At 44.4% G+C, this 20,154-nt stretch overlaps 1 protein-coding gene across 1 annotated transcript in view; it reads left to right on the top strand.

Annotated features, from left to right (window-relative positions):
- Positions 1-13,354, top strand: part of CCDC88B (coiled-coil and HOOK domain protein 88B) — a 41,207-nt gene extending 27,853 nt beyond the window's left edge. Inside the window, exons 14-20 of the mRNA XM_083163807.1 lie at positions 841-5,258; positions 6,050-6,175; positions 6,636-6,822; positions 6,902-7,047; positions 8,100-8,195; positions 9,036-9,178; positions 11,728-13,354. Coding sequence (XP_083019933.1) covers positions 841-5,258; positions 6,050-6,175; positions 6,636-6,822; positions 6,902-7,047; positions 8,100-8,195; positions 9,036-9,178; positions 11,728-11,999 — 5,388 coding nt within the window. The 3' untranslated portion in view covers positions 12,000-13,354. The remainder of the gene's footprint in view (positions 1-840; positions 5,259-6,049; positions 6,176-6,635; positions 6,823-6,901; positions 7,048-8,099; positions 8,196-9,035; positions 9,179-11,727) is intronic.
- The last annotated feature ends 6,800 nt before the right edge of the window (positions 13,355-20,154 follow it).

Genomic DNA, 20,154 nt, shown 5'->3' with positions numbered 1-20,154 from the left:
CCAAGATTGCTTTGTGAGTCCTCAATCAATGCACTGGACCAGAGAGTAGCTGCCAGGAAGAAGAGAAAGGAGCCTTACCATAAGGTGCTAGAATGTTAGCTTAGAAAGTTCTGCACTGGTTCTAGCATATTTGCATCTTTATTTATTTATTGTGATATGTTTTATCTTATCTTTATAGATTAAGGGGGGTATTCAATGTTAGGGGAATGGCTGTCGAGCAAGCTCGACAGCCGTGCCCCAGTCCCGTTCTCGCTTTGCTCGACTGGAGCTCGGCGGTCGGGATTCAATGTCCCGGCCGCCGAGCGGCGAGAAGGGGGGTGGCCGCGAGTTGAGGACGGAAATAGACGAGCTCCGGCCGGGAGCTCGCCTATTTCCGGCTTTTCTCGGCAGAACGAGCCCGACAGCTTGTGATGTCGGGCTTGTTCTGCGCAGAACCCCTGTTCTATGCTGTCGGGGAAGACAGCATTGAATAGGGCCTCGCATTCATCTCCCCCGTCGGGAGAAGGCTGCGGGAGGTCGACACAGATTGAATACCCCCCTATGTGTTTGATATAGCCTATACTATAGACCATCTATAGTTTTAGGTATTAATACAGTTTTCAATGCAGTATCCAGTCTATAAAAATACCAATTTTTATATTAATGCCCGGTAGTTACAAGGCTCTTTTACTCCAGACTCTCAGTCTTGCTCCAATGTTCTGTAGGGTGGGAGATTGTCTAATTCATTTGGAAACCCCTCTCTAGAAATCTTTAGATTTCAGTGTTCCTTTAATAGGGAAACTAATAGGACTTCCTCTAGCAAGGGCATTATCTTGAAATTGTGTTTATTTCATTCTGTAGGAGCCAGATGGGGGCAGCTTAGTGGATAAAGATATATTGGGAGATGGAGACACGAACCAGAAGGAGAAGAAGAAAGTAGGAGACAGAGTTGTGAAGCAGCAGTCACAACACTTACAGAAAATGGCTACAGGGGAACAGCCAATCACTGTTACAAAAACATCAGGCAAAGACACTGGACAACCGTATGTGCCGCTGGAAGACAATGCAAGAAATAATCTTAAACCGAATAAACAGAAGGAAGAAGTTCCTTGTGATGTGCCATTAATTCAGATCCAGCTGGAAGAATGTTCTCTAGAGGACCAATCACTGGGAAAATATATCAACAATTCTAGGACTGTGAATCAGGGGAATTTAGGAGAGTTAGATTCCTTACAGAAACATCTGGAGTCAAGTAATGTAGAGGTACAGTCACCAACACAGCTGGAATGTAGAGCTGCAGAGGTACAGTCACCAACACAGCTGGAATGTAGAGCTGCAGAGGTACAGTCACCAACACAACTTGAATGCAGGGCTGGAGAAGTACAGTCATTAAAGACACAGCTAGAATGTAGGGCTGGAGAGATAAAGTCACTAAAGACACAGCTGGACAGTAGGGTAGAGGAAGTACAGTCATTAAAGACAAAGCTGGAATCTAGGGCTGAAGAGATACAGTTACTAAAGACACAGCCTGGAGAAGTACAACCAATGAAAGCACAATTAACATTGCACGATACAGAAATACAGTCACTAAAGACACAGCTGGATTTGAGCACTGGGGAAGTGCAGTCACTAAAGTCACAATTGGAAGTGAGCACTGAAGAGGTACAATCTTTGCATAGACAATTGCAACTGAGTGCTGAAGAAAAACTTTTAATAAAGGCACAGCTACAAACGAGTTGTAAAAATGAACAATCACTAAAGACACAACTGGAATTAAATGTGGGAGTGGTGCAATCACTAAAGGCACAGGTGGAATTGAGTTATGGAAAGGAACAATCACTGAATACACAATTGGAACAGAGTTCTAGAGAGGTAGAATCACTAAAGGAACAATTGGAAGTGAGCACTGGGGAGGAACAATCACTAAAGAAACAATTGAAATTGAATGCTGGAGTGGTGCAATCACTAAAAGCGCAGATGGAATTAAGTTCTGCAAAGGAGCAATCACTGAAGACTCAACTTGAAATGAATGCTGAGGAGTTACAATCACTGAAGGCGCAGCTAGAATCAAGTGGTCAAGAGATACTTTCACTCCTTGCACGGCTGGAAATAAGTGCTGCAGAGATACAGTCACTTAATGCAAAGTTTGAATTGTGTACTTGTGAGATACAGTCATTAAAGAAACAGATAGAGGAAAAAGAATTAGAGAACTCAGTCCAGCAGAGACAAATTCATGAGAAAGCTTTAGAAATCGAGTTACTAAAAAAACAATTGTCAGATGTGAAAGAGTCACATTCTCTAACGCAGCACCTCCAAGAAAGTTCTGAGGAAATGCAATCTCTTAAAAGACAGCTGGCCTCCAGCACAAGAGACATGCACTCCATAAAGATGCACTTACAAGAAAGAGAGGAACAAGCATTAAAAAAAAGAATTGAAGAGAGTGCAAAGGAAATTGAGTCCCTGAGAAGACAACTGGTAGACAGGACAGCAGAGGCACAAACTCTCAGGATAAACATGGAAAAGAAAGAGGAAGTAGAAGTGTTATGGAAAAAACAACTGGAAGAGAGAACAGGGGAGATACAGTTGCTTAGCAAAAATTTGGAAAATAGAGAACAGATGGAGCAGTTAGTGAAATGCCAGCTAGAAGAGAGGACAGGTGAGGTACAAGTGCTCAAAAGAAACCTGGAAAAAAAAGAACAAGTGGAGCAGCTACTGAGGAGGCAGCTGGAAGGAAAGAATAAGGAAGTGCATAAACTCAGCCGAAACTTTGAAAAAAAAGAGGAATCCCAGAAGTTAGTGGAAAGGCAGTTGGAAGAGAGGACAGGGGAGGTCAAAATGTTGAAGAGAAGTTTGGATAAAGGAGAGGAACTAGAACAGCTACTGAAGACACAGCTGGAAGAGAGAATGAGGGAGGTCAATGATCTCAAGCAGAACTTGGCCAAGGAAGAACAACAAGAGCAGTTAGTGAAAAGTCAGCTGGAAGAGAAAACAGGAGAGGTTCAGGAACTCAGGCAGAACCTGGCAAAAAGAGAAGAATTAGAACAGCTATTGAAGAAGCAGTTGGATGAAAGAATAGGAGAAGTGCAGGGACTCAAGAGAAACATGGAGAAAATCGAGGGCATAGAACAATTAGTGAAGAAGCAGTTGGAAGAGAGTACAGTCACCATCCAGTTCCTTCAAAAACAGTTACAAGAGGCCACTAGTGAGGAACAATTTTTAAAACATCAACTTGAGCAGAATGAAAGAGAGCGGCAATCCCTAATCAGGAAACTCGAAGAAAGTTCTGAAAAAATGAAAATCTTTGAGAGACAGCTACAAGAAAAAGATACAGCGATACAGTCTTTAAAGACAAAGCTCAAAGACATGGATGAGAAATGCCAACAGCAACAACTGCAAGAGCCCACAGTAGAGAACATCTCTCTGCAGACTCTTACAGCAGAGTCAACTGCACTAAAAAATCAGCTCTGCAACATGTCTGACCAAGTAGAAAGTCTAACTCGACAGATCCAAGAAAGTGCAGATAAAGAAGGGAGTTTACTGAGAACTATAGAAGATAGCAAGGTAGATATACAAGCCCTCCAGAAACAGCTTCAAGAAAGAGAGAATGAAATATTAATCCAAAAAAGAGATCTGGATGAGAGCATAGGAAAGCAGCAGTCCTTAAATAGAAAGCTGGAAGAGAGTGATTGGGAGCTGCAGCTACTTAAAAGACACCTGGAAGAAAATGAAGGGCGGAGAAAGGTGCAACAGAGACAGATAGAAGAGGATGCAAGAGAAAGACAGTTACACCGCCTGAAATTGAAAGAGAATGCTGACGAAATACACTCCCTGCAAAGGCAGTTGGATGAGAATGAGACATGTAAGCACTCCCTAAACACACAAATTCTAGAAAAGGCAGAAGAGATAGAGTCCTTAAAGAGACAGCTTCAAAAAAGTGTAGAAGAAATAGGCTTACAGAAAAGACAGCTGGAGGAGAGAAGTGGGGAGAACTTCTTACTGAACAGACGCCTGGAAGAAAGGGAACAGTTACTCAAAAGGCAGTTGGAAGAGAACATTGCAGAACTGCAGTTCCTTAGGACACGGTTACAAGAGAGTGCTGAGCAGGAACACTCATGGAGGATCCAGTTGGAAGGATGTGAGAGAGAGAAGCTGACTTTAAAGAGGCAAATAGATGAGATCAGTACACAATCCAAAGATAGGCAACTAAATGACAATGCAGAGATTCAAATGCTGAAGAAGCAGCTGGATGACATGAACAGTAGGAAAGAGTCCGTAGTCAGCGTGATTCGTAAAGAAAATGAGCAGTTGGGTAGACAAAGTCCGCAGAAAACTGAGCAGGCACAATGTCTAGAAAAGCAACTCCAAGCAAGTGCAGAGGAAGCAGAGATCTCACAGAAACTACTCAAAGAAAAAGAAGTTGACATACAAACACTTAAGAGACAGCTAGAAGAATGCACAGGCAAGAACAATTCTCTAGTAAAAGAGCTGAAAGAGAGGGAAATATACGAGCAGTCTCTTCAGTTTAAACTGGATGAGGGCAATAAAGTTACACAACTTCTGCAGAGACAGCTGCATGAAAGCGTTGAGGACAACCAGGTTCTCAGGAGGCAACTGGAACAGAAAACTGGAGAGAAGATGACTCAGAAGAGGAAAATGGAAAATAACAAATCAGAGAGTAATTTTCAAGAAGTGGAACCTGGTAAAATAGACCTGCAAGTAACTACTGGAGAAATAAGACCACTTTCTGAAGAAGGAAAGGAACCAAAATTAAGTAGACAACTGGATGAAAGTACAGCTAAGCTATTAACCATTTCTGACTCTGCCAGTTTTCCCTTTTGCTTCGGAACAACAAATGATGTTTCTGTTTCTTCATTCCCCAAGTTCCAAACATCTTCAATAGAGTCAATACTCTCTGCATCTGTCCAGACTTCATCTATTCAATCAACTTTGTTGGCCTCTGCTCCTGACTCAGTCATTCAGCCTCAATTAATTCATCATCACGCATCTGACCATGGAGTTTCTGTACAACCCTCCAAAAATGAATCTGAGCCTATATCCACCTATCCCCCACTTGCTGCCACCGAGTCCCCCCTATCTTTGCTTCTACTTGAACTACATGGAGTGCGAAGAGAGAGATCAGAGTTGCAAGGACGTCATGACTCCCTTCTCAGGGACCTTCAAAGACAGGAGGGGGAAATGGAAAGAATACAAAGAGAACTGCGTCGAGGCCGGAGTGCTATGAGATTACTGAAACAAGAACATCGGGAGCTGCAGGAGAGGTAGGACAATCATGGCTTGCCAGGGTTCACTGGCTACTTAGAACACTAACGCTAATCAATCATCAGTCCATAGGCACTAGTGGGGTACTTAGTGCTAGGCTGCACGGGTGGGGGGTAGGCTACAAGGAGAGAGGGGGTTAGGGTTGTGGGGCAGAGGTAGGTTTAATTAGTGGGGTACGAGGGCAATAGTGAGGTGGTTACGGTCAGGCTGCGGTGGGGGGGGGGGGGTGAGTTAGGCTGTGGGGAGGTAGGGTTAGGGTTGCGGCTTCCAACAATGAGGCCAAACTAAGAGCTACATTGCACATGTGGGGGGGGGGGGGGGGGAGTTTAGACTGTGCAGTTCCACAATGACCCTCTACAAATATGAGAGCAGAATGTAGTCTTGTACAGAGATAAGTACAAGACAGATTATCTAGGCACAAAACTACATGCAAAATGCAGGTGTTCTGTGCTGTTTTCGGAGTTTGCATTGATAGCTAGAGCCTTTGTGTAGTACTTGGGTAGCAGGTTAGTACACACTTAATGGAGTAGTTGGTACCAGAGAGAGGACAACAAGTAGGGCTGGTAACAATCATATTACTCATAATAACTGAAGCAATTTATCTGATGGTTTTAAAATAGTATTTTCAAAAATGATTGTGTTATGAAAGCCAATGGTAGTGTGTGTGTGCGTGCATGTGTGTGTGTGTGTGTGTGTGTGTGTGTGTGTGTGTGTGATGGAATATACATATGTATGTGGATTTGTGAGAACTTGGATCACATACTATGTTGATGAGTATGGCCTCTTGCAGGTTTTCCCAGCTCTCTATACAAGGAGAGCAGGTACAGCAGGAGCAGCAGAGGAAATTACAAGAGCAGATGGAAAGAACGCAGGAATTGCAGATGGTAAACCACAGACTGCAGGAAGAACAAAAGAGGTGAGTAACGGCCAAATGTGGCATTCTGTTAATGGGGCCAACTATTGTGCTATTGGTTCCCCAATGGTCTAGCATCTCAGTGACTAGATCACTTAGAAAAGGGGCCATAGCCATAGCAATGCGTGGCCCTGCGTGTCAGGGCCAGTATTCTCACCGGGGAACACTGGCCCTGACAGATCACTCAGCACACGCCTACATCGATGTGCTCCGTCGGCTCAGCGATCTACATTGCTCAGATCGCTCAGCGGTGTCGCCTCGCGTGAAGGTCCCTTTAGATTACTAGGTGCCAGATGCACTAAGCTTCAGAAGAGATAAAATGGAGAGTGTTCAACAACCAACCAATCAGCTCCTGCTTGACATTTTTCAAACACAGCATGTGACATGGCAGACAGGAGCTGAGTCAGGCAGGCAAAGGTAGTAGACAATGATTACGTGCTGTTATCTTGTTTTGCTCTTACAGGCTACAAGATGAGCTGTCCCGATTTGAGAAGACTTGTAGTGAAAAAATATCAGAGCTGAGAGAAATGAAGAGACAGCTGGGAGCTGAGCACAGAGAGCGAGAGCAGCTAGACAGAGAGCGCTTGGAACTGAAAGATAGCGTGCAGCGCCTGGAGATCAGCAATGCAGCCCTTTCCAATCAGTACCAGGTTGGCTTTTCAGGAACAGCGTTCCTGCCTGAATTTGTGGTCACGCAGGTCACAACGTAACGGTCTCTGTGCTTTTCAGGTGTTGTCCCAGGTAAAACTCTCTCTCCAAGACCAGAGTAACATGTTGCTGTCTCAGATAAATTCTCTAAGTCAAGATAATCGGGAGTTATTAGAGCGGAGCCTGGAGAGCGGTGCTCTGAGACAGGAGGAGGAGAGGAGATACCGGTAAGGCTAACGTCTAACGCTATGACCAGATTGGGCTTCGACTCTTCACATTACCGTTTATTTACATACCATTCAGAAGAGAAATCACAATTATTTCCAGTTCTTAAAGTCTCTGACTAAAAAGCATTACATGAATTACAGGTTTTCTATCAACTTTAAAAATGTGGTCACATTAATGTTCTAGCAGCCCCCTGTTTTGACAGCATAAGGATTTTTAAGAGGAAGTTTACTAAAGAGTGAGTTTAATGGTGTTTTTAACCTACGTCTATCATTGGGTGCCGGATGACTCAACGACAGTCGGGATTCCAACCAGAGGCATACCTAGATATTAGTAGGCCCCATAGCAAAAGTTTGTAAGGGCCCCCTATTTAGCAACTGATGGTGAAAATTGTATGTAAAACATATTAGTTAGACAGCAAAGATGGGCCCCATGGCTGCTGCACCCCTTGCACCTATTGTAGTTATGCCCATGATTCCGACGGTTGTTTCTCAGACAATGGAATCCCAACTGTCAGGAGCCTGACTTACACAGGCTATTTTCCCTCGTGTGGATCCACGACCCCCATAGAGGGAGAATAGAATAGGTTGTGAGCGCAGCTTACCACCGAGCAGGCAGCGTGTTGTAGCATGCGAAGGGCTTGAATGCACTCTCCCCCCTGTCGGGTTTCTGAAAGGATATTGGAATGTCGATTTGTATTATGGTGGCTTTTTTAACTCTCAGATTTCTGTCGGTCTTGTTTTTAGTAAAGTTTCGCCACACTAACCTTTACTACCACTGAACCCCCCACCACCATGTTCTTGTGTTGTTGGGTTTTTTTCTGTTCCATTTACTGGGTCTGTCTATTGGTACATTTCTGTATGCTCTATGGCTATCTTTTTTTTTGTATATTCAGAAATTCTGCTTATTCTGTATTTGCTCCTACATTTGGCATCTCCTGTGAGACTGAATGTCTGTACTGAATTTTGTAAAAATGTACATCAACAGTTTTAAATATATAAAAGAATAAAACATATCAAATAAATATATAACATTGCCTTTGTTTCATCCCTAGAGAAAAACTGACAGAGCTGAAACATGAAAAGCAAAAACTACTGGACAAGATCATGGATCAGTATAGAGTATTGGAACCAGCCCCAGCGGTACACAGGTAATGCCTCTTTATAGAGGAGCCAAGGGTGGCGAATGACTGCTAGACACCACATTCCCTGGGCCAACTCCTTGTAGATTAAGGAACATACAGATGTAGCTCTTTTCATCTTTCCATCGCCAGCCCTCGCCAGGGGCGCGCGCGCACGAGACGCTCGCACACCCCGTGGCAACAGAGCCTGCCGGGGGTCACCGCCGGTCCCCCTCGCCGCCCGACCCCCCCAAACTGGGCAGCGTCTCCCTGAAGCGGAGACCGGCAGGGAGACGCTGCCCAGCCGCTGTGATACTGGGACATGTGTGCGCGTGAGACGCATGAGCGTCCCAGCCCTATCGCCGGCGTTCGCCAGTGAAAGGGATCTGGCGGCACCAGGCAAAGAAGAGAGGCGCTACATCTGTATGTATCTATCCACTTTTTTTTTTATATAAATCATGCATAAACTGCAGCTTTCATTTGAGCATTGACAGGAGCACCAACAGTGCCACTGAACCCCGGTAAAAATAAGGGTTGTGGCCAATGAGGGGCATGGCCGCGCACATCTGAAAAACCTATAGCGCGGTGGGTAGGACAATGCCACTGCAGCTGCCTCTCTCTCTCTCACTCTCTCTCTCTCTCAGCACTGATCAGTGTGTGCTGAGCTTGGGAGAGAGGCTGTGGCACTGCCATGATTATTGCTTAACTTGATGGAAATGTTCAGTATAACCATGTAATTAATTTCTGGTATATTATGTTGCACAGTACAATATACATGCACATTGTATAATACTGTACTGTACTTGTTAATGGTTCTTTCAACAATAGATAGGGTATATGCATTTACATAATTTTTTCCCTCATTTACAGTCACAGGAGAGGTAACTGGATCGCTGATAAAATGAAGAGGCTCCTAAAGACCAAAGATAAGCCTGGGAAAGGTCCTGGAGAAACCCCCCGCTTTCTCAACCCTCCCAAAGAGCTCTCTACGGAGCCCGAGAGCCCCACTAGAAGTATGGAGTCATTACAGTATTAATTGGCATTGTTACATCACACATTGCTTTACTGCCAGATGAATATTTGTCTTACATATTACTGAGATCCTAATGTATATATGTCAGATAATGATGCCAGTTGTATGATACAACATATTTTCAAAGCGTAAGGATTGGAATGTCAGTAAATACAGGCAAACAAGCTGCTTTGGTACAAACAGGTATGATACAATACTGTATAATGAATTCCCTACTTTTATTACAGAAGATATTAAGAGTCACTTTATTAAAGCAAATGGCTAAATACTGTGTTCCTTAAATGGCCATGGGTGTGTTAAGGTCCATACACACTGGGCATTTTTGCCCAGCGTGTATGCTGACAGATGATAGGGAAAATCGCTGGGCTGAAAAACGCTTAATGCATACACACTGAGCATTTTTTCACCCATTTTAGGGATTTTCCCCGGGGTTGACGGCTTACCATAGCGAGATGTTATGGAAAGCCGTCCACTCCCTCGCTCATCTGCTGGTAATATCAGCAGATGAGCGGCGGCTGTCAGCAATTATGCGGAAGCATGCAGCAGCGCTCACGGCTCATCCCTGCCCCATACAAACTGGGCAGCTTTCGCGCTGAAAGTCACTCAAAAGGCCCATACACACTTGAAGATTTTCATTTCAAAAGACTTTGCCAAAATCTTTGATAGATATATCTTTCACCAAAGTAGTGCGTACACACTGAGCTATTTTCCCCAAAGAGCAAGAGATTTTCAGGAGGCGAAAGACTTTGCTGAAACTCTTTCATTATAAATGGGCTGGGTTTGAATTCCAAGGGTTCCATATACACAGTGCATTGGTGGCAGTGGGCATATAAATATATAAACATTGGTGGGCAGTGTTGATGCTAATTTATGATTTATGCATTGCTGGCACAGACCAGCAATGTATACGTTACTGCCAACACTGCCCACCAATGTTTGTTGGCAGTAACGTATACATTGCTCACTGCCACACTGCCACAAATTTATATTTATTTAAATGCAACCCCCCAAGTGCCCCTGGAGTGACTCGGCGGCCGTCACCACATCCCCCTCCAGCCCCTTCCCTCCCTCGGTGAGATGTGGCCGCATAGTTCCCCTGTGGAGCAAAGCGGGTAAGCGCCAAAGCGCCCTCCCTCCCCGCCTGGGGCGCCCCGTGCCCTACACTATCCATAGCCGTCCCCAGCAGATAGCGACGCACACAGCTGCCCACCAATGTTTATATTTTATATGCCCACTGCCACCAATGTATTCATTTAAATGCACCAACAATATATTATAATATAAATTTATATATATATATATATATATATATATATATATATATATATATATATATATATATATATATATATATATATATGGGGTAGGAATCAGGCGTGCTGCCCGTCCTCAGGGATCAAAACCAAGCACGCCCAAAACATGTTGGACGATTAAACAACCTTTTTTCACAAGAAACGGAGTCCTTGAGTGCCGCCTGATTCCTACCCCATATAATAGGACCTGAGGGTCCATGCTGGAAGGCACCAGGCTAGCACATATTGAGCCTGCTACTTGGGAGTGCCGGTCACCACACAGAATATATATATATATATATATATATATATATATATATAAATATATAATATAAACATATAAATATAAATATATATTATATATATATATATATATTATATATATATATATATATATATATATATATATATATATATATATATATATATATTATATATATATAAATTGGTGCATTTAATGAATACATTGGTGGCAGTGGGCATAATAATATAACTATTGGTGCCCAGCAGGTGTTAGCAGGGAGCAGTGCTGTCTGCTCCGTGTGTTTAGGCTGGGGGCGGGGCTAGCCTGGCCGGGGAGCAGGTCTCTGCAGCAGCAGCAGCAGCATCCAGCCGGCCAGCCAGACGGAGCACAGGGGTGAGTATGACGGGCGAGGGGGCGAGGGGGCGGGGGGCGGTCCGCCGGGCTGAAAGTGGTTAATCTTTCAGCCCGGCCGGCGTACACACATGGCGATGATGGATGAAAAACCATCCATCATCGCCACATCTGCTGGTAAAACCAGCAGATGAACCACTTTCCTAGCGATGATGCGGGAGCGCGCATCATCGCTAGTCGGCAATCTCCGGGGCATACACACTGGGCGATTTTCGGCCGAAAATCGCTCAAAACGGCTGTTTTGACCGATTTTCAGCTGAAAATCGTCAAGTGTGTATGGGCCTAAAGAGTAAACTGAGCGGCTTTCAGCTCAAAGTCGCCCAGTGTTGTACATGGCTTTAGAATAACTATGGCAAGTATTTCATGGAAAAATATTTTGGGTATTGTTTTCCCCATCTTCACCTATTTAATGTCCAGGAAATAAGAAAATAATGTTGTAGTTAAATCTAGAGACAATAAAACATTTTCCAGCAAAGCAAACAATGCATCAAAAGTCGAATGTTCAGGTCATTATTGGGGGAGTATTTGTATTTTACTTTTAATTTAATCAATATGTTTAATATACTATTGACTCTTCTGCAGACCCTGTGGTTCTCCGTCGCAGTAAAAGTACCGCCAGTGTGTCAAGTCAGCCATCCCCTCGGTTCCGCCGAATGAAGCTAAGTTCCACTATTCGCACCAGTGAATCATTCAGTGATGCAGACTCTAGTCCTCGGGATAAATTCCGTCTGAGGCACAGGGGTCTGGTCTATGATAGTGATGAGGAAGACTCAGTATCAGAGGGACGGAGAGACAGCAAAGTAGAAGGGGCTGCAGAGAAGCCAAAGGGACCTGGTGGAGTGGATCACCGCTGAGGAGGCGGCTGTCGGGAGAGAGGGTGACAGATGGACAGAGTTAAACTTCCTAACGTTCCACCTGCTGATCATGACCTATGATTTGTTATGTTGCACTCCATGGATTGGTTGCATGCTGTTACATGTTTATGGTCATGTAGAGCACTGATTCTCAACCTTGGTCCCCAAGTGTCCCCCAACAGTTCACATTTTGCAGGTCTCCTCACAGAATCACAGGTGAAATAATTAGCACCACCTGTGATCTTTTAAAATGTGTCAGTGAATAATGAGTGCACCTGTGTATCTGTGAGGTGACCTGGAAAACATGCATTGTTGGGGGCACTTGAGGACCAAGGTTGAGAACCACAGATGTAGAGCAATGCTAGACCACATATATGGTTCTAATGTATTCACTCATAAATTATAAACAGCATATCGTTTTGCACTTTGTTTTGGTCATAACTGATTAATTTACGTGTATTAATATTATTAGCATTTACACTGTATATAGAAAATGTATGATGACATAACATACAGTATCTCACTATTATATGTTTAGAACCAGCATTTGTGGAGGACAACATTGAGTATGGGCCATAACTAAGGTCAGTGAAGGTCAACGTACATTGGGTTGACCACTGAAGCTCGACAGGGCTTAGGTCTACACCTGAAATAGGTTGACATGGCTAAGGTCGACAGGGAAAGTCAAAAGCAATGTAACAGAAAGTAGGTTGCTCTCAGTGCGCAAAACAGTGCAGCTGGTTCCAGTAACCGAGAGAGTTCCCCTTGAAAGTCAAAAGGTCAACATGAGTTTTTCACAATTTTTCGGTCCTGAATGTCGACATATATGAGATGGGCACTGTCTAAGTGTACCGCGTCCCCTCGCATGGCTCGCTGCACATGGCACACTATTATATCCTGCCACCACGTCATATTGGATGGTAGGATATGAAATACCGCCTGTCGGCACTTGTCGGCTAAAACATTTTTTTTTTAACTAATTTCAACCCTTCGACCATCAACCTTCCCATGGTCGACCTAATGCTTGTGTCGACCTTCCGACCCTGTCGACTTATTTCAGGTTTTGACCTAAGCCCTGTCGACCTTCATTGGCCCACCCCATGTATGTCAACCTTCATTGTGCCGACCTAGTGACCATATCCCAAGTTAACAATTGCAGCTTATCAGAACTATAAGAGCTCAAGGGTAGGAATACGCACAATACAAAGGACATAGGAGAGAGGGCTGTGTATTGTATAGTGACATAAAACAGACTGTGTCCCATAAACAGGATAAAGGGGGTTGTGGGATTACGTAAAAAAAGATTTATATTTTGTTATTTTTCCTTTCGATTCCTTATCACATAGAGAACAATAGTAAACACCAAAACCAATTGTGTATATACAATGTACTTTATTTGTTTACCAATAAATTGCTTTTGTATACAACAAGTACATGTGTCCAATTGAAAAAGTAAAAAGCTCTTTATTAACCTCAATAACATTAATTTCTACTCATTTCCAGTCTATCCTGAACACCTCACAGGCCACAATATTGTTTTTTGGCCAATAGGTTGCACCGAGGTAGCTGGATGACTAAGTAAAGTGACACAAGTTGGCGCACAAACACTTGGCACATCTAGCGGTGGCACTGCAGTGACAGATAGGATGGCAGTTATAGAAACTAGGCCCCAAAGAGCACATAATGTAAAAAGAGATGCAAGATGGAATTGTTCTCCCAACCACCCTTATATTGGATAATGTAAAGTTTCCATCATACACTTAGGCCTTATTCTGGTTAACGTGCAAGGCTGCGAATTTCACTGCCCACCCGTACTCCCCCCCCCCCACCCCCTCCCATGCCACGATCCCTCGCAGGCAAGAGAATGGATGTTTTGCATAAAAATACATTTGCAGCCTTGCATGCGGGGACAAAATCTGTGCGGGAAGCGGGCACGTACGTCATCGGGGAATTACCATGAGAACACCCATGAAATGCTGGACGTTCCCATGGCGAATCCCCTGGACCGCCACCCCACCCACACAGGGAATAATCTATCGTGCCCGCTCGCACACAGCTGCTGCACATGCGCATAAAGGACTATGCACATGTGCAGTCTCCTGGGCAAAAAATTAATTGGGCCCCTGGGCAAAAAATTCACTACCCCCCCCCCCCCCGTCCCTTCTCCCGCAGGTCCGGATACAGGGGCAGGCAGGTGGTACCTTTCAGCGTGGGGTTCAGGCAGTCCGAGCTATCTCTCCCCTGGGAGCTGCAGTGGAGGGTGGCGGGTTACCAAAACATTACCAAAAATTGCAAGAGGAAATAGACCTGCTTCTGGCAGGTGAGTTTGGCAAAACCATACACAGATTAGAGAGATCTGTGCATGGTTCTGTCTGAATAAGTGAGTACAAAAAAAAAAAACCCTCCCCCCAAACATAACCAGCCCCTTGCTCTTTGAGCCATCCCGCTTTGAGAAATACACGGGGAAAATAGCCGGGGTCCCCCCGTAATCTACAAAACCAGCACCGTGCTTTTGGAGTGGTCCTGATTGGATGTAGCCATCTCCATAGACTTTAATGTTAGTTAGGAGATTAACATGATAGTGCATGGGCCGATCTCACCAAAGGAGCCCATGTAAGGACTTTAACATGCAACTGAGCGTCCCTTTAAAAAAAAATGTCAGAGTTGAGGAGGCATCAAGCATAGCCGCCGAACTCCAGGGCTATTACATTTGGCTGCTTATCTGTTAATTGTCAGTTATAATGAGAATAAAGCACATTTGAAATTAGGTGCTCACTAGAAACTAGTTTCTTATGCTTTGAAGTACAGTATATGAGGGTAATAGGTATCCCATTGCAGCATGCCTAATTACACAACTTCTATCTGTTATAAACTGTCTGAGCAGGAATAATCTATCAGTAGTGCAGGATGACCAGGAAAGGGTGGCTACACAACGTGACACAACCAGTGCTGAAATTCTTGCTGCAACTTTCAAAACAGTTTACTCTATTTCTATATAGGATGTGACCACATTTCGTTTCAAGGAAATTGCCATTTACCATCAAATCCACTGTGCTCAGTAAATGAATGTAACCAAATTACTGGGTAAATCACTTCTACCCGGGAATTTGCCGTTCAATGCGGGTCCTTTTTCTCTGTGCCAGGGTCAACCAGGTCTCCGACCCAGGAATTTACCAGGGTTGAGGACCTGGGATTTTCATCCAGAGTTGACCCTTTAACACAGAAGAAATACCCGTATTTTTCAGCAAATTGCCAGGTAGGAATTTCTAACCTGGTAATTTGCTTTTCTGTGTGAAGAGGGTTCAGGCTGGGACTGGCAAAATTAAGCAGCAATGAAAATGCAAGGTAAAAGCCGAGATTTTTAGATATTTCTGTCTGAATGTGTTATACTGTAAGTGGGTAACTCCATTAGATCTGGTACTTTTCTCAGTGTGAATAAAAGTGGTAGAGTCAGGCTTTAATTCCTGGGCTGATTCAATTAGAAAAAAGGAAAAAAAGAGGAAGGTAGTGCTAGAACCAATGAGGAGTTTTTGAATACAAATTTGACAATTATTGGTACACATACAGTGGTAAATTAAAATGAAAATTGAGATAAAATAATAGTTAAAAAATTAACACTGCCCTTGATCCTTTTGTAAGGACCCGCTCCTATTATATACCTTTGATAAAGCTGTCACTTGGCGACAGTGAAACGCGTCAGGAGCTGCTCACCTTACTTGCACCTAACTGCCACTTCACACATTTGTACTTCAACTTGGGATCCAACCAGCCGCTCCTACCGGTGGACCATTTTTCTTACAACATCCAGTCTAACAGTGGACTCCTTCCCTCATGCTTCATGAACAAGGTATGACACAGCTGATATGAATGCTAACAGGATATAAAGATCTTGGGGCTCAGACTCTACTGCCCCTGACTCTGAAAAATGGCCGCCAAAGTCATTTTTTTTTTTTGCCAAATCTGGCAGCACTGCTTCCTTCATCACTGGACTCCAGAGGGTAAGTATTAAAAATTGGTGCAGTGTGGGGCACCTTTGGAACTCAGGGGCCCGTGTGTACTATGCACTTTGCACCCATTATAAATGCGCCACTGATTACCCTGTTATCAGACATTAACACAAAGGGATACATTTACTAAAATTGGAGTTCTTTTTAATTTGGGATGTTGCCCAGAGCAACCAGAGACTATTAACTTCTAGAAAGTGCTAAATAAGTAGAATCTGATTGGTTGCTATGGGAAACATCCTATCTTCAACAGAACCCCCACCTTAGTAAATTTACCCCACAGAACCCTGGAAAAGTTCCTGGGGCAACATGTTACCATAGTTTGAGCACCCAGTAACAGGCTATTTATTGGAGTGTTCTTTTGAAATCCTGGGTTTGAAAATGTAAAGTCACTCTTTTGTAGTCAGGCGTAACAGGAACTGGACATGACTAACCTATGTGGTACACTGACTAACCTATGTGGTACACTTTGAAATGATTTAGGGTAGTGGCTGAACTTGTGGTTGGTGAGCCCAGGTGCAAAAATATCATTTGGGCCCCCTCCTCCACCCAACCCAAGTTCACCATATGCAACATAGAGTCAGAGGATGACAGGAAGTGGGAGGCAGAGTGTGACAGGGAAAAACAGTGGCTTGCAGGAAAAGGGTAAGCTGCACCTATGGCATACTTGCCTACCTGACCCTCTCCATGCGGGAGAAAATGCTCTGTTCCTGGGCTTCCCTGGTAATGTATGATTGCCATCACTTGTGGGGAGCTAGGTAAAGGTGTTTCACCACAGGTGATGGCAATCATACATTACCAGGGAAGTCCAGGAACAGAGCATTTTCTCCCGCATGGAGAGGGTCAGGTAGGCAAGTATGAGCTATGGTAGTTCTGCCTCTGATTTACTATAAATAATGTAGCAATGCCTGTAATGCAACTATCGGCCTGACTCAGACCTGCTCGCTAGGCAGTGTACATTCACTGCTTAGCGAGCAGGTAAACTCCGCCCCACAGAACACACTCGCCGCTGCCCCCCCCCCCCCCCCACACACACACACCGTCCGAATCCCCACACTAGTATGGGAGCGGATGCGCATTAACACATCGGCTTGCATGCGGAGGAGAAATCATTACATGGTTGCTGACTATCGAATGATTTCTGCAGCCTGGAAAGTAAGACCATACCTACTTTTCAGATGCCCGCTATCCGCCAAATTGGGGATGGGCACTGACGTCATGTGACATTAGTGGCCCACGCCAAGGATGCAAGGGCACTCCTGTGCTCGCAGAAGTACACGATTTTTGTTGGCACGTCCATAAAATGCCACCCCATGCCCGCCCATCCTGGTGCAAACACCCCTGCAAGTGTGAAACTGGTATCTTTCCAAAGCCCAAATGCGTAATGCTACTTCTCTGTGGGGAGTAGTCGCATGCGATGCCCCTTGAACCGCCCAGGAGCTTCCTGGGTGGCAGGATCACATACGATCTATCATATGCGGGGCCAGATGCACTAAGCTTCACAAGGGATAATATGGAGAGTGATAAACATATTATCACTCTCCATATTATGATGGAGAGTGAACAGCAATCAGCTCCTATCTGCCATGTCATAGACTGTGTTTGAAAAATGTCAGTCAGGAGCTGATTGGCTGGTTGTTTATCACTCTCCGTTTTATCACTTTTGAAGTTTAGCGCATCTGGCTCGCAGTCTTTTTTCATAGGATAGATCTTATGCATTCATACCCCCACTGCCGGGAGGCTGTCCGAGTCAGAGGTCACATACGGCTGTGGTCAATCAAGGTTTAGGGGAAAAGAAAGGTTTCCAAGTAGCTTCTATTTAAATAGGGAAGCCAGTTTTCCTAAAACGGCGTCCCACTATTAAGAATAGAAGCTAATCAGAAACCTTTATTTCTCCCCTAAACCACAGGTTCTCAAACTTGGTCCTCAGGACCCCACACAGTGCATGTTTTATAGGTCTCCTCACAGAATCACAAGTGAAATAATTAGTTCCACCTGTGGATCTTTTAAAATGAGTCAATGAGTAATGAGTGCACCTGTGCGCATGCTGGTGGGGTCCTGAGGACCGAGTTGGAGAACCCCTGCCCTAAACCTTTGATTGACTGTTCACAAGTGTGATCAACCTTCATTGATATAATAAAGGAAGACAATCACTTCCAAATTAATTTTGTGTGTTGTTACCATTGAATCGTAACTTTCAGGATGTGGTACTTGTGTATTATCACGGCGCCCAATTTCATCTAAATCGCATCCGATATCGCATCCGATTTATTGGCCGATTTGATCTGCGATGCGATTTTGCGTCCGATTTGCGTCCGATTTTCGGCCGATTTTTTGCCGATTTTCGGCAATTTGCTGATGATTTGCATGTTATTCCATCCTTGCACACCCCCAGGTACTATGAGATGGTATGTGATGTGATTTTCGGGAAAATGCCCCTGATTGTACAATTAAATATCGCATAGCAACGCATGCCAGCAAGTGGCATGCGATGCGATGTGATTCGCAATGTTAAATAGACCCCCATTGTTAACGCCACCCCGAAGCGTGGCGAGTGCAGCGAGCCCGCGAGGGGCGGCGGTACGCGTCCTCCGACCTTTTCATACCCCCACTATCCACGTCGGCGTGGAGTTGATTTTAGATAGTGTGGCGAGCGCAGCGAGCCACCGAGCCCGAAGCGTGGCGAGCGGACGCGGATTACTTTACATGTATTCCGCGTCCCCTCGCCGCGCTTCGGGCTCGGTGGCTCGCTGCGCTCGCCACACTATCTAAAATCAACTCTACGTCGACGTGGATAGTGGGGGTATGAAAAGGTCGGAGGACGCGTACCGCAGCTCCTCGCGGCCAATCTGCGCTCGCCACGCTTCGGGTTGGCGTTGATAGTGGGGGTGGCTTTAACAATGGCGGTGCATTTAACATTGTAAGCACCCATCAGGGTGATTGTACAATTACAAATCGAATCGCTTCACATGCATCGCATGCCACTATATTGCATGCAATGTACTACGATGGAAATCGGGGGTGTGCAAGGTGTGCAATAATGGAACAGCATGCAAATCGGCCAGAAATCGGCCGAAAATCGGCCGCAAAATTGCATCCGATTTTTCCATGCGATTTGCGGCCGATTTTATGGGCGCCGTGATAATACACAAGTACCCAGGATGTTTTATATGTTTTATTTAGTTACACTGCCACATCCCACAGTGCCATTATTCACCACTTTACAGAACTATATCAATTAGTAATAAGTACACGTACACGGGTTCTACTTAGCAGCACATCTATGACCACATTATTAGAAACATACTTACTATTCCTATATAGTGAGTCCAGCCAGACATTATACAGATTCTTGTTATGCAAGACACCACTAGTTGGAAGGCATTTACATGACTCACAATGATTATCCCCTGTCTGACTGCACTCACAAACATATTATATGATACAGACTCAAAGTCCTTTGAAACAAAACTTTTTTTACATTTTTTTGGGGAGGGTGGGGGGGCATGTGCTATAAAACAATGTAGCGATACAAATAACTTGCGTGACAAAGTAATAAGTTATATATAGTACTAAGAATTTATTTAATTTATTTTAAGTAAAATAATTTTTGCTTTAAAACCAGGGGACTGATTCAGAACTGATCGCTGCTATGTGAATGTGCAGTGGCCAGTGAACAAGTAGATGCTGCCCTGCTATAGCAAAAATCCCTCCTTATGAATTAATGTGCTTGCTCTGCTCTGGGAATAGACTTCGCAGCTGAGCTACTATGTCATAATCCATTCATACGACTATGTCATAATCCATTCATAAAACGCGCACTATCGACCAGTTTTTCCACTGGTCACCACTCACCACAGGCTGTGAGTAGCCAGGAACTTATATCAGTCTGATTGAGGTTGGAGCGGACGTCACAAACCCTCCCCTAATACACTTGGACACACCTACATTATCCTAAGCACGTCTAGTGTGTTTTCTCTCACACCTCCCATGAAACGGCCGGTTACCACCCCCAGGTGGCGGCTTCCTGTCAATCACCTTTCGAATAGTTATGAAATGAAAAAGTAGAAGGATATCATTGCTAGCAGGCATCACACACTGCGGCCCAGACTCATGCACAGTGTATTGATAATCAAATTCGCACAGCAGTG

The sequence above is a fragment of the Crinia signifera genome, chromosome 11, assembly GCF_055691185.1.
Source record: "Crinia signifera chromosome 11, ASM5569118v1, whole genome shotgun sequence".
NCBI classification, from domain to species: domain Eukaryota; kingdom Metazoa; phylum Chordata; class Amphibia; order Anura; family Myobatrachidae; genus Crinia; species Crinia signifera.
The sequence above is the reverse complement of the archived record's forward strand: the minus strand, read 5'-3'. Positions and strand labels throughout refer to the sequence as shown.